Source organism: Dermochelys coriacea, chromosome 8 (genome assembly GCF_009764565.3).
Source record: "Dermochelys coriacea isolate rDerCor1 chromosome 8, rDerCor1.pri.v4, whole genome shotgun sequence".
In the NCBI taxonomy this organism is placed as follows: domain Eukaryota; kingdom Metazoa; phylum Chordata; order Testudines; family Dermochelyidae; genus Dermochelys; species Dermochelys coriacea.
Window position 1 is genome coordinate 71,233,352 of NC_050075.1, and position 15,695 is coordinate 71,249,046.

Consider the following 15,695-nt stretch of genomic DNA (forward strand, 5'->3'; position numbering starts at 1 on the left):
GCTTTCTACTCTCCAAGAAAACCTGCTGTACCTGACTAGAGCAAGCTTGTTCCTCTGGATTCAGCCACGCAGCATCCAAGGCTGTAAGGTAGCAAGAGGCGAGGTTTGGGTGCAGGAGTCTACAGTGATCCTGCAAGAGTAGGTCTGGGCGGCTGGAAGCGGCCACTGGGCTGCAACGGACAGGTCCATGAACACACCGAACCAACGCTGGTGAAGTCATGCTGGGCGATCATATGACCCGTGCCTGGTCCATTTTGAATTTCAAGAGAACTTTGCTGATGATTGGAATTGGCAGGAAGATGAACATCAGATCTTCTGACCAAGACAGGAAAAAGGCATAGTGAGCCTCTGCTGAGGCCTGGAGAGCAAACTCATGACACTTTGGTCTGTCTGATGGCAAAGAGATCCACTTGGGGAGCTCCCCACTTCTGAAAGAGCATTCTGACAAATTCTGAGTGAAGGGACCACTCATGGCGATTGAAGAAGGACCTGCTGAGGTGATCTGCCAGTATGTTCTGGATGCTGGGAAGGTGCGAGGCTTCCAGGTGGATTGCCCACTGGATACAGAAGTCCCACAGATGGAGGGCCTCCTGGCACAGCCGACGATCGAGCTCCCTCCGCCTGTTGACATAGAACTTAGATGCCGTGTTGTCCATCAACACCTGCACCACTCAACTGGACAACTAGGGAAGGAAGACACCGCAAGTCAGGCAAATGGCTCTGAGCTCCCATAACCCTTGAATCCACAGTGTACCGAGATGCGCTCCCCAAATGAGGTTGGATGCATCCGAAATCAGGGAGACCACGGGTCGTGGGGTCACGAACAGCACACCTTCCAACAGAAGAATTGGGTTGGATCACCTGAGAGACAAGTCCCCCCAGGGGGATGGTGATGTCTGGCTGGGGAGTAGACCAATGCCAGCCACAACTGGATGGGATGCAGCCTGAGTCTCGCATGTCGGACAACGTATGTGCATGTTGCCATGTACCCCAATAGTATAAGCCACACCCTGACCGTGGTGAGTGGATGGGCGGTGACACTGGCAAATCAGATCTGACACTGCCTTGAACCTGGTGTCTGGCAGGAATGCTCTGGTTCACAAAGAGTCAAACACCACTCTGATAAAATCTATCCGTTGGACCAGGATCAATGTTGATTTTTGTTTATCAACAGGCCGAGAGCCTGAAAAGCAACGTCTTGATGCTGCTCTGGACCCGGACCCTGGAGCAGCCCCTGATGAGCCAGTCGTCGAGGTACAGGTAAATATGGATACCCCGACGTCAAAGGTAGGTCTCCACCACTGACATGCATTTCATAATCATCCTTGGCACCACTGCTAGGCCAAAAGGGAGGAGTGCAAATTGGTAGTGGACAGTCCCAACTACGAAACATAGGAACCATCTGTGTCTGTGAAATATTGGTGTGTGAAAGTAAGAGTTCCAGGTCCAGGGCAGCATATCAGTCTCCCAGATCCAGGGAAGGAATGATAGAGACCAAGGAAACTATGTGGAACTTCAGTTTCTTAAGATACTTGTTGAGGCTCCGCAGGTCAACGATGGGGTGTAGATCCCCCCCTTGGCTTTTGGGATAAGAAAATAGCGGGACTAAAACCGTTTCCCCCTCAAATGCACAGACTTCCTCCATGGCTCCCACCTGCAGAAGGCCCTGAACCTCTTGAGCGAGCAGATGCTCATGAGAAGGGTCCCTGAAGGAGAACAGGGAGGAAGAGTAGGATAGAAATAAACCGGAGGGTATTCCCCTGCCACTGTGGAGGACCCACTGGTCCGACATTATAGAGGCTCAGGCAAAGAGGAAGGGTGATAAACGGAAAATTACAGGGGAGCAGAATCCAGGACACAGGCTGGAAGGTCACTCTCGAACACATCCTCAAAATGCCTGCTTGTTATGCAGGTGAGCCGACCCATGTCTGGGGCTGGTGGCACTGTTCAGGCGAGTGCTGATGGGGTACCCCCTGCAGTGAGGAATGGTGCTGCAGTGATGGAGACAACTGGAAGGGTCCCAAGACAGGTTTACCCCTTGAATGGGGCACCTCAGTGGCTGGCGTGCCCAGCACCGGAAGGAACAGATGTCCTTAGTGGCCTGAAAGGCCTCTAGTGAGACAGCACTGCCAGGTGCCAAGTGCCTCTGCTGCTTCCTGGGGTGAGGGGGCGGGTCTTGAAGTGGGCTTGACAGGTCTGTGGGAGTCAGAGCCTGGTCATTGTCCGGAGGGGAAGAGCTGCCCCGCACAGGTCTTTGCTCTCTTCCATCTCTCTTTCCCTTTACGGGACATAGGAGAACACCCTCTCCTGACCTTTCTTTGCTTTTTAGCTGGTACCGAGGATGGGGATTGGTGCCAGTCAGAGGTCGGTGCCGGTAGCGCGTTCTGCACAGAGGCTGCACTGCTTGGAGCAGAGTCCAATCTCATCAGCTCTGAGGACAGTGCGAGGGCCGACTCCGTAAGGAGCACTCAGACGAATTCCCGCTCCTTTTTGGTCCGTGGCCTGAAGATCTAGCAAATGCAACACTTGTCGCTCACGTGGGTTTCCCCTAAACACTTTAGGCAGCTTCTATGAGGATCACTGACTGGCATGGGCTTTTTGCAACAGTCACTAGATTTGAAGCCTAGGGACCGGGGCATGCCCCGTCCCTAGGCCGAGTCCCTCATGCAACTAATTTCTAACTTAACACTAAGGGAATTATTAAACTATACAACTTTAAACGACTATATACAACAAATTCATTACTAGACACAGTAGAGACAGGAAATCTTGCCAAAGCAAGGAGACATTCCAGTACGGTTACTGGCAGTAAGAAGGAACTGAGGGAGAGTGGGGAGCCAGTGGCACTCCTTATACCGACGCATACGCATGCCACTCCAGAGGGCGCCAGAGCTGGTCCCCTACGGATCCTACTGAGGGAAAAATTTCTGGCACCGGTGCATGTGGCGAGCACACACAACGACAATGTAATGGACATGAGCAAGCACTCAAAGAACCACCAAACAGACATGGTATTCAATTTTGTAGAAAGACACTGAAAGCTTTGCAATAATAGTTCAAATGCCTTTCCTTTGGATTCACTCTCAACTGAAACTGATCTGAGCAACCTCATTTCTCCTGTCCTGGGTCAAAGCCAGAGAGCCTGCACCAGTTTACAAGCATACAGTAACATTTTTTTAAAAAATGTTTCATCTATCTAAAATCGAATAGATGTCAGCAGAATACAGAGCTTTCACTGACATTTTAATGTTAGCATTAGGGAAGGAGGATAAGAAAGAAACCTTTGCAAATATTTCAAGTTTTACATATGGTAGTACCCAAATCCACAATACACATCAACAGAGAATATTACTGGGTATTTTCTCAACATCTAATCGGTTAACTTTTTAAATTATTTAGTGCTACAGCAGTGTAATTTACATCAGACATGAAGAGTTAACATTATATTTGAATAGCATATTGAACTGAGTATGTCAACAGAAAATATGTTTTGCAATGATCATTTCCTCTGAATTTGCATTGTACACAGAAGGTTTCTGTTAATGTTTTATAATAGTCAAACAGAATTTGGAAAAGTCCAGAATATTTCACATCACTCATGTTTTATTACTGGTGGCATAGAAACCAAGAGCAAGGATCTCACTATGCAAGAGGCTAAACTTTGACTTATTCTAAAGTTATATAATACACGAGTTTGTACCTTGGAGTAGCTGGAATTCCTTTGTTGCGAGCTCTATCACTTTCTCCCATTTTATCCATCCACGTACCACAATTAAAGCGGTTCCCTCCAAAGACAAAACCAGTTTCATGGTCGACACCTGCAGTCACATTAAAACCTACCCAGCAAGAAAATCAGAATGAAATCAGCTTGTTTCTAAAGAAACATAGAAAGAAAAAGGTGAAGGTCTTCCTAGAACCACCACGAATGCTTTTGTTATGGATGTGATTATTTACAGAGTACTCATGTCAGAATAGCTGAAATTAAAGTGTTAACATATGTTATTTATAACACTACATTGTTAGAGGCACTAAATGTAAAAATAGTTTTGCAGAAAATAGTTTAACTAAAAAAATCTGTACAACAATTTTACTCACATTTAAACTTCACTATAAGTGATCTATATATAAGCAAGATAAGTAACTCATGTTATTTACCTTCATCCCTCATATTTCGATCCAACTGTGGACCAGCATTCCTTTCTCGGAATTCTATGCCTTGCATGTGTTGTTGCATAGCTTCCTGTATTACTTCATACAGTGGTTGATCCTGGTTTGTTTGTTTGTGTGACAAGTGAAAAAGACAAAGGCTGTATGAAATATCCAGATACCGAGTACTTCAACTTTTCAGATTACTATACTTTATATGAAATCCAACAGGAATCCAGTCAATTAGAGTTAAAAAAAAAATTGGCCAAATCTGAAATTTCAAATGTTGAAAAAAATGGAGAAAGCTAGAAATAAAACTGGTGACATTTTCTGCCCTTGTTTCAAAAAGTTTTATTCTCCACCATCCAACGTGTGCTTGATAGGAGTCAAACTGTTTGGCAAACAACCAAAAAGTGGAACATACCTGTTTTACTGCACATTCCACCATAAATGACAGCTAGAAGATTTTATAGCTATAAAATCTTCCATGAAGCCCTCCATTAATAAGCAAACACTGTCCCTCAAAATACTGCAAATGCTGTCCCCAGTAAAAGCTGACCTCTGCAAAAACATTTCTTTAAGTAGGAGAAAACATGCCGAACAGGGATTCTTTTGGTTTTTTAGGATTTCATTTACTTACAATTATGTTTGTAGTATATAAACAAACAGTTTATTAGAAATTATCTTTACCAGAGTGCCTGCAGGTTGAGCGGGAGAGTCATCTGTAGTATACATTCTGGAAACGGGACACTTGAGAATGTCTGTGCCATTTGGAACAATTTTACAGTAATCCTGTATACATTGAAGCCACCACCACACAGCATCACGACAATTGAATCTGGCATGGGTCCCTTGGCCAAGCAGATTGGGAATAAGACCATGTCTCAGGGTACTAGCAAATGCTAAAATTATGTTCCTTTAAAAAAAAATTAAAAAATCCAATATACACTGAATTGGATTTCAAGGTACTGAAGTTCCAAGTAGTAAACTAAAAAATATAACATTTTTATACCAAGATATGTTGGGGAACAAATTAAGATTGAATGGTAAATGTCAACATCCTGGTGTTTCATGGTACAAAGGTGACTACACATAATACAAGCTTTTTAAAAAATAACCCCCCACATACTCAGTAATGCCGACCAATGCAAATATGGAAGGATATATTTAAAATATATGCTCAATTTTTTTTTTTTGGCAGAAAAGGTAATGTGACATTTGTGCCAATATAGAAAAGTTGTTTTTACTTCACAACATGTTGTGAAAGTAATGTCCTGATCCAAAGTCCATTGAAATCAATGGAGACACTCCCAGCAACTTCAATAGGTTTGGATCAGGCCCTAGTAGCCAGACAATAGGCTTCAAGAGTGACATATGCATGTTCATTCTTCATGCATTCCTTATTTGATAATTTACAAAAATATGAATTACAACAATGAATTATAATATGCATATTATCTAAGGACCTGAAGTCTTACCCAGTTTTTACACTATTGTTATTGTAGTCAGTCAGTCAACAGGTATTTAATGGAGTAAAAACTGAGTATAGACCTCAAGGTCTGGTTCTCAATGTTCAACCACATTCCTTTAAAAAAAAAAAAAAGATACTAGCAGAACTCAATACCTCCATTATATAGCAAAGAGTTCTAAACAGAACTGTGTTTTGGAATGCTTAACAGTTCAGCCGCATTTTAGATCTACTTTAAAGTTAATACTGAGTGCTTGATCCTAAACATTTTTCCTGTATTTGAAAAAAAAAACAATAGATTAGGAATCTCATAACTGAATAAAACCAAATTCCTTTGCAAAGTTCAAAAAGAATGCCTGATCCTGTGAGTGACACTCAAGTGGTATTGTCTTCTGATCCTTTCAAAAAGGGAAAGGAGGCAATGGGCGTAGAGAATTTCATACATATGAGAGAATTTCTCATTATAGGTATCAGTCTCAGGCTCCTTACATCAGGCAAAACCTCCACTGACTTTAATGGGAGTTTTACCTAAAAGGCATAATCCAGTAATGTAAGGGTCTGTAGTACTGAATGCCATTACAGGATCCTATTGTCTTTAAGAGGAACTACAAGCTGCTATAAGGGACCATACTAGCAGATTGTGGATCCCTTTGTAAGATAGTTACTTGACCCTTTCATTGGTTTTTGGTTATGCAAATATAAAGTAAATACATACACAAGTTTTCACTAAGTATGAGTTAAATTTGAGAAATCCATACTTTCATTTTCAGCTCACTTCAGTACCAACATTTCATGGCAAAAAAATAAAATTGACTAGTGGAAAGGGCATACCCGCAAATCTTGCACAAACTTCCTATGTTTATTTGTTAGGTTTTAGACTTATCACACATACAAAATTTAGTTTGCAATGATCCACAAAACACTGACTTCCAGCTTTGATAGTTATATTAGTGATCACCACAAAACACAAGAGACACCTTCCCACACCTCAAATGTGATTGCAAAGAGATTCTCAAACCTACTGCTCTCCAATACTGATAATAAGTATTTTATATTGAAATAAAAACCTATAGCAGACACATTTCATTCAAACTTAGCATGAGCACTATAATGTGCTGGAGAAAAAAGTATGCATATAAAAATAATGGAATAGGTGCTTCACACCAACATTTAAAACAACTGAGATACATAAGTAATTTTGTAGTTCTATCTGAAAAGAATTCAAAAATGGCCTGGGGCCACAGTAAATAAGAGAGCATTTCAATTGTTTTGGAAAAAAAGTAACTCTTTCTTCCAGTTATACACAGAAAGGGAGAAACCTTTCAAGATGCATTAATACTTATACATTGTTTCTTACCTTGCTTCTAAATAACGCCCAGTAAGCAACATTAGACCTCTCAGTGCAATAAAGGTATCCCTTCCCCAGCAGCGGAAAATGCCTGATGAAAAATGTGGTAAACCTAAAGAATAAACGTGATGAACTAAGTCATTAGACTGTTTAATATGAAAATTCTACACACACACACACACCCCCACCCACCCACCCAAACTGCTGTGCTGGCCCAGGGTTTGGGGGAGAGGGTCAAGACTAGGGGATGCATGGTGGGTGCTTACCTCGGGGAGGAGGGGGGGCTCCCCAGCTCCCACTGGCATGATCCTGCCGCTCCAAGCGGAGGGATCAAGGGGCTCCAGGTGCTCCCTGCGCCCACAGGCCCAGGCTGCGGTTCCTGGCCAGTGGGAACTGCGCAGCCAGTGTTTGTGGCGGGAGCAGCGTGTGGATTCCCCGGCCCCTCTGCCACCATGGAGCTGCAGAGACACACGGGGTAGGGAGCCCCTGCCAGCCTCGCATCGCCCCCGGACCACCCCTCCCAGAGAGCACCCGCAGCCCTCCATCCAAGTTTTAGTTAGAAGTATACAAGAAAAGTCATGGACAGGTCATGGGCCATAAATTTTTGTTTACTGCCCATGACTTTTACTAAAAATATCTGTGACTAAAACGTAGCCTTATTTATGACACACAGTATACACTGTACAGCATGTGCTCACTTTCTAAAAAATGCACTTTAAATGCGTGTGTAAACCACTCAGGATCAAAAATTCTTTAAGGAAAGTTCACCTGTAGAACATTACAAAAATATACGCTATGTATAATTTAATTACATGCAGAGTCCCATGCTTTCTACAACTGTCCTACTAGATGCTGAGGGGGGAAAAATGTTCCCTTTGCTGCATGCACCTAGAGCCCCCTCATTTCAAAAGCGAATGGAAGAATACTTGGGTAGAATCATGCTGACATGGAATTTTCAGTTCACCTAACAATTCAGGGATCGTTTGCCAAAGAATCGTGGGAGCTTGCTACAGAATTAAGGTCAGCATGAAGCAGGATACAAAGTTCTGAATATATCTTTGCTAGAAACAAAGCATTAAGTCTTAAAAGTATAATGTTCATACTTTTGTTTACTGAATTAGAAAAAAATCTTTCATTAATTGTCTTTCTAGAAGGAAGAAAACCCCATTTCAATAGGAATTAAAACCTATAAAATGCAGTGATGTAAAAAAATAATCCAAAACACTTTTATAACAGAGGTGAAACTTTTGTTGAAAGAAACAAAGGCAAACATTTTTCCCAGAAGAACTGTCTTTATATTTAGAAATGATCAGATTTTAGACAGATTCTAAAATATACTAGACAGACAAATATCTGGAAATATGCAAGTTAAGTTCATTCAATAAAAACCCTCTCACATTACTACTCTATGCTTTATTCTTCCGAACACATATTTTTAAAGACTGCTTATAACTGCAGCAAAGAGTGATCCAAAACCAGAAACAGTTAATTTCAATTTAGGAGAAATTGCACTAAACAATCTGCCTCTGCCATTCAACCCAGGCCCTCTCTCTCAATTACTTTCTAGGCAGTTAACTAACCTAATTAGTTGGACACCACATAATTACTATCTCCTCCTAAAACAAGGGTTACTGTCTTGTTGAATGAGTTTTCTGGAGCTGAATGCTGAATTCTACCATGTTCAAGTTCTAATTTATTTTTGTCACAGACCTGCAATTTCTGCATGACAATTTAAGAAGCTATTTTACCAAGAGTTTCCATTTTTATTTCATGTTCAGCTGGGGAAAGTTCTCTAGATATTTGGTGGAATTAGTGACCATTTGAAGTCAAGATCAAGTATGGCAATTTTTTTAGTAACAAAAGCGAATAAATTGGCGAGAATGTTTTTAGTTCAAAGAGGTTAAAAAAAGTTCAAGAGGTGATAGTTGAGGAAAAAACAAAACAGTTAAAGTGATAAAGCAAAAGTCTTCCGGGAAGAGTTCCACAATGTATTTCAATTACTGAAGAGTTACAGGGAAAGAGATAACATAATTCTGGTGCTCAAAAGGTCTCAAAATATGACAGAGTAGCTCAGATTGCTTATAGTTCAAGATACAGCAAAAGTGAAGTTCTTCACAAGTCTTCCTCCTACAGCAATAGCAGCGAAACATTGCCTGGTTATGCTTCTCTCAGACACAAACAAAACCTTCACATTAAATAGAGCAGAAGGACAGTGGAAGGGTGAAGTAAACAGCTACTCTCAGAAAGAAACAGTATTTTTTATTTGGTCTCTAAACATTACAGTCCCGGCACATTGATCTTGCTGTCTACACATTTCTAAGTAGTTGCACTTTGTAAGACAACCTGCTTCAACAATCAAAGGAGCCCTTACTTACCAGCTGCTAAGGAAACACAGCACTGTTCTGTCTCTTTTGTGATTTCATTCATCCTATAGGGGACATCATGTAAAGCAGGAGACAGATTTGGCAGAGAAGGATATTTTCCTATCCCACACATCTGAACTGAACCCAAGGAAAGGTGTTTAACAAATGTTGATCCATTCTGAACAAAGCTGTAATCAAAGTAGTTGAATTGAAAAAACAAAACAAAAAAGCCACTTTTCAAATTCAACAACTTCATTGTTTAAAGTTCACCCATTTCCCCCCTTGCCATAGTTTAAAAATCAGCTCCATAAGGGTGCTCCAGTTGCAAAATACTGTAATGATTTTCAAAAGTGAGTTTCTAAGATTAAGTCAAATTATTAATGCCAATGGGAGCTGCTGAGTTCATAGCACTTAAAAATCAGGCCATTATTTAGGTGCCTAAAGATAAATTTGAGCACCTAATTTCAGGTACCCTCCTCCCCCTTTTTTTCTTCCCTTCCAAATCATGGCCTTTACTTTTATATTAATTTTTTTAAAATGATTTATATTGAAAGGAGACTATAAAACATTCAGGCATTTTATTACCTAGTTGATCTCCAAGCAAAGAAAAATTTCAACTCTGAACAAGCATTTTAAAATTCAATTACTGTATTTAAAAAGATGCTGCATTAAATGATTTTTATTAATTTGTGCCTGGGTCTACATGCTGGACTAGTACAACAAACTACCTCCTCCCCCAACCGAAAAAACACCAGTATCAGATACCTGGTCCATGTTGGCACAGTTTTGATATCTATTTTTAAAGGAAAGTAATATTAGCCATGTTTAAAACAAGAACAGAAAACGAGAAAAGGGACAATTACAAAAATGAAGAAAAGGCAGCCTTCGAAGACGGACCCTGGTTTAATGTCTCATTCCCTATTACTGCACTGCCAGCATTAGCTGTAAATACAAATCCTGGAGCAACAATAAATTACTGACCTTCTAGTCCAATGTTTATAATTTCCCTTAGTGAAAACTATATGCACCTTCTATCAGCTTTATGCTTTTCCACTGGTCAACATGAATATTTATTTTTGCCTTATGTCAATGTATCTTTTTGTACATCAGTACTGTTATGCAGGCGGCCATATAGTTTAGGAATTGTGTTAGGCAGCTGAGATACACCTAACAGAAGACACTGTATTTGTGCATTTAACATTTGCAATGAATTGGAAGATTAGAATTCAAAAAAAGGTGCTCTCCTTATTAATCAGATTGTTGCAGTTTCAAGGAATACAAAATTTTGGCCAGAAAACTTTTAGTGCCTTTTAAGTACATGTAAAGTGTATAAATGACTATCCTAATGCACAAATGAATACAACACAATGTAAACATACACATAAATTTCTTTCAACACTATTAGACATACCTAGACATTTGACTCCATGCCAGATCTAGAAGAGTTGTGTATGCACCCACTAATATGGCATCAAAGTAACATGGAATAAGGTAACGTGGAATCTGCTTTAGGTAGACAAATATGGCCTTCAACCATTTACCGACCTATTAGAATATTTTTGTAAGTTAAAACTCCTAAACACAGCAAAGGCTACTTTCAGGGAATTAATACTTTGGCAATCACATTTTGCACTGGAAAACAGGTAGAATTCCTGTTACAGTTTGCCTACACTTTTATGCCCCTATTATATTTTTTGTATTATAGGAAGGACTGGTAGCACCACCTATTCCAGTTGGCAGAAACTTCCCATTATACATCCTACTTTCAGTTGCTTGTAATTTTGCCACACTTTAACCATTCACACTGAAGTTTTCCATTCCACATCTTCCTCAAATAATTTTTTTTTTAAAGTTTCAGCCAAAATGGTTCAGCTGTTTCAGAGACTGAGGCTAGGAAAAAATGTGGTTTTGCAATGATTTTTAAAAAAAATAAAAATTTGGACACCTTTTATTTGAGATGCTTTAGAGACTCTGTGCTTTGGAGCAGGGACTTGAAATTTGGCAGGGAGTGGCCTTTCTGTCAGGGATGTGCCCTTTGCTGTTCCTGTGAAAAACTGCCCAAAATTTGGCGAAGTTATAAGCCTCTGAAAAAAAAAAAAATCTCTGTTTGCACATGCTCACTATAAGAATTTAGCAGTGCATCCTCAATGAAACATGCTCAAGCCCTTTACAGGTCCTAGTGCTGACCAAACTGCGCATTCATCAGCTCAGAGTGACTGAGAATGTTCTACAGCAGGTATAAAGAGGTTCACTTTCCTTGTAATTGCTGCTCTGTTTCAGGTCAGGGCACTAGAACCAAAGAAGGAAGTCTCTCTCTCCAGTGCTCTCAATGAAATCAGTTTAACTTCAGTATCCAGAAAGATTATAAAGCAAATCAACCAATTTGTAAACACCTAGAAGATAATAAGGTGATAAGTAAGTTAACATGGAGTTGTCAAGAACAAATCATGTCATACCAACCCAATGACTTTCTTTGGTAGAGTAACAAGCCATATGTATGGGGGGGAAGCGACAGATGTGGCATATCTCGACTTTCGTAAGGCTTTTGATATTATCTTGCATGATCTGCTCATAAAGAAACTAGAAAAATATAACCTAGATGGAGCTACTATAAGGTGGGCACATAACTGGTTAGAAAACCATTTCCAGAGAGCAGTCATCAGTGTTTCACAGTCAAGCTGGAAGGGCATATTGAGTGGGGTTTTGCAGGGATCAGTCCTGGTTATGGTTCTGTTCAATATCTTCATAAATTTAGATAATGTCAGAGAGTACACTTAAAAAGTTTGTGGATGATACCAAGCTGGGAGGAGTTGCAAGTGCTTTGAAAGACAGGATTAAAATCAAAATGACCAGGAGAAACTGGAGAAATGGTCTGAAGTAAACTGGATGAAATTCAGTCAGGCTAAATGCAAAGGAAAGAACTTAGGAAGAAACAATCCATTGCACACATACACAATGGGAATTTCCTGGGAGTCATGAGTACTGTGGAAAGGGACCTGGAGGTCATAGTGGATCACAAGCTAAATATGAGTCAACAGAATAACTGTCGCAAAAAAAGTGATCATCATTCTGGAATGTATTAGCAGGAGTGTTGAAAGCAAGACATGAAAAGTAATTCTTCCACTCTACTCTGTGCTGATAAGGCCTCAGATCGAGTATTGTGTCCAGTTCTGGACACCACATTTCAGGAAAGATGTGGACAAACTGTAGAAAGTCCAGAGAAGAGCAACAAAAGTGATTAAAGGTCTAGAAAATATGACCTATGAGCATAGGCGCCGATCCCAGCCCTGGAGCACCCACAAGGAAAATTAATGGGTGCTTTGCACCCACCGGCAGCTCCCCACCCTGCCCCCGCCACTCTGCCTCCTCCCCTGAGCATGCCACGTCCCTGCTTCTCCCCCAGCTGTTTTGCAGCAATATGCACTGGGAGGAAGGAGGGGGAACAAGGCGCACTCAGGGAAGAGGCGGGGCCGTGGTGGGGATTTGGGGAAGGAGTCCAATGGGGCAGGGAGTGGGCGGAGTTGGGGCAGGGACTTTGGGGAAGGGTTGGAATGGGGGCGGGGCAGGGACAAGCACCCACCGGCACCAGGACAAGTTGGCGCCTATGCGAAAAGATTGAAAAAGTTGGGTTTAGTCTAGAGAAGAGAAGACCGAGGGGGAGGGGGGGATAACATTTTTCAAGTACATAAAAGGTTGTTACAAGGAAAACAGTGAGAAATTATTCTCGTTAACCTCTAAGGAGAAGACAAGAAGCAATGGATTTAAATTGCAGCAAGGGAGGGTTAGGTTTGGACATTAGGAAAAAGCTTCCCGTCTGTATACTTAAGCACCAATTGCCGAGGGAGGTTGTGGAATCTCCATCATTTGAGGTTTTTTTAAGAACAGGTCAGACAAATAACTGTCAGGAATTGTCTTGTTATTACGTAGTCCTGCCTCGAGTGCAGGGGACTGGACTAGATGACCTACTGAGGTCTTTTCCCGGTCCTTCACTTCTATGACCCCCTGCTGGTGCCCAGGCAACATGGCAGAGGAAGACGCTGAATCAAATGCAGAGGGGACAAGAAACGAACTGGGGGAAGAGCCAAAGGGAGTAGATTGAGACAAGCAGCCTGGTGGAACTGGGACTGAAGACTGGGAGGGAGGAGAGAAACTGACCTGGGGGTGGGGGCTGACTGGGCAAGGACACCAACGGAGCCAGTCAGGGAAATAGTGTTCGGGAGAGGAAACTCAGATTGGTGAATGAGCTGCGAGAAGGATCAAGGTCAGAGGGAAACAAATCTGACATGGAGCTGGGGTTTGAGGAGCGAACTGGACTGACTGAGCAAAGAGACTGGGCCTAATTGGGTGAGAAGCCTGGGATTGGGAGTCAGTGTGGTGGGGCAGAGGAGAGACACATTGGATGAAGGGCCAGGAATGCAGGGGGAAATAGATTGGCACAAGAAACCTGAGAGTTGGAGACTAGGATTGGGCACGCAAAGAGAGACTAAGACTAGGATGGGGAAAGATTGGAGAGAGATGGGTCAGAAGGGGGAGGGATCGGGACGAGTCTATCTTGTAGTGGTGCAGAAGGGGCTGTCACCACAAGAGCATGCTCTTTTTCCTAGAGCCTGGACTGGAACCCAAGATTCTTGGGGCTCATCATTCCTTTGCGGTCAAGTATCTGCGAAACCCACTGGCAGAGTGTGTTTCTCACTCCCCTTCAGTGCTGGTCAATAAAGAGGATGACAACCTACTACTGCTATTAATTACTCCATGTGCTCAAGCAGCAGAGGTTTGTGAAAAAAACCAAAAAGTTCCATCCTTGTAGATAACACTTAATAGATTTACTTACTTCTGCACAGGCTCCTGAACGTGAAATTAGACGGTCACTGACGTAGTCAATCATCCAATCCCCAGATCTCAAATTACCACAAAAAGGATGACCCAAATCATTCTTTGGTCTAATGTCTGCCATCACTGACATTAATCCTGAAAATAAAACAAACAGCACACTATATTACTGGCCACATGATTATCACAACCTGCAATTCCAGTTTCCAGGAGTAAATCCAACACTGCAGATCTGAAAAATTATGAACCAGAGCTGGATCAGTAATACATTTTTTAACTTGATGTTATTTTTCTTCATATGTTCTAAAGGCTAGAGAGCCTTTAGAAAGGCTAAAGCTCTAGCCCGATTGTACAATGAGAAGGGACCCAACCCACCTGCTATGGCTCAGCGGACCTACAGTAAGCTTGAGACAAAATACTGTGTAATCACAGAGCCCATGCTTCTTTATGGTTTAAAATCTAACTCAGATAATTATAAAATACGTCACACAATGGCATTCAGATGTTAAAATGACAACTATTACTGACACTTCATGTAACAGGTAATATTTGTGGGTTTTTAGGTAAGGTCATTTGTGACTGGAGCTGTACTTATTTAAACATGTTTTAAAATATTCCCAAAGATCAGATTACCACAGTTTTAATGTAGAATTAAATATTTAAACTCATCCTCTACTCCAATATTAAGAGATGTTTCTTGATTCAGTATCTTGCCTCCATTTGCTTGCTACTCCCTTTTGAGCACATACTATATAGACTAAGCAGAAGCAACTTGAAAAGCAAACAGTACACAAATCTAATACTATTTGAGATCGGGGGGGGAACTTTTTGGCCTGAGGGCCACATCGGGTTTCCAAAATTGTATGGAGGGCCGGTTAGGAGAGGCTATGTCTCCCCAAATAGCCAGGTGTGGCCCAGCTCCTGCCTCCTATCCGACCCCACCACTTCTTGCCCCTCAATGGCTTCTCCGGGACTCCTGCCCCCATCCAACCCCCCGTCCCCTGACGGCCCCCCCCAGAACTCCTACCCAATCTACCACCCCTTGCTCCCAGTCCCCTGACCACCCCTGGACTCCCCACCCCTGACTACCTCCTGCTGCTCCATCCAACCCCCCCCCCCATTCCTGACTTGCCCCCTGGGACCCTTGTCCCATCCAACCTCCCTGTACCCCACCCTGCCCTGACCCTTATCCATACCCCCATCCCCTGACCACTCCCCTTCCGCCTCCCAACTCCCTTGCCCTCTGTCCAACACCCCCTGCTCCCTGCCCCCTTACTGTACTGCCTGAAGCACTGGCGTTTGGTGGTGCTACCGCTGCACCGGGTCAGGCCGCAGCTCTGCAACTACACTGCCCGGCTGCCCAGAGCATTGCGCCGGTGGCACTGTGTGCTGAAGCTGCAGGGGAGGGGGAAACAGCAGGGCAGGGGCCGGGGTCTAGCCTCCCAGGCCAGGAGATCAGGGGCTGGGCAGGAGGGTGCCATGGGCCACATCTGGCCCGCGGGCCATAGTTTGCACACCTCTATTTTAGATCTAGATTGAG

General features: G+C 42.5%; 1 protein-coding gene across 1 annotated transcript in view; it reads right to left on the minus strand.

Annotated features, from left to right (window-relative positions):
• AGL (amylo-alpha-1, 6-glucosidase, 4-alpha-glucanotransferase) overlaps positions 1 to 15,695 on the minus strand; it is a 60,448-nt gene that overhangs the window by 15,178 nt on the left and 29,575 nt on the right. Inside the window, 7 exon segments of the mRNA XM_038412187.2 lie at positions 3,701 to 3,836; positions 4,156 to 4,267; positions 4,837 to 5,062; positions 6,972 to 7,074; positions 9,338 to 9,513; positions 10,737 to 10,870; positions 14,157 to 14,293. Coding sequence (XP_038268115.1) covers positions 3,701 to 3,836; positions 4,156 to 4,267; positions 4,837 to 5,062; positions 6,972 to 7,074; positions 9,338 to 9,513; positions 10,737 to 10,870; positions 14,157 to 14,293 — 1,024 coding nt within the window.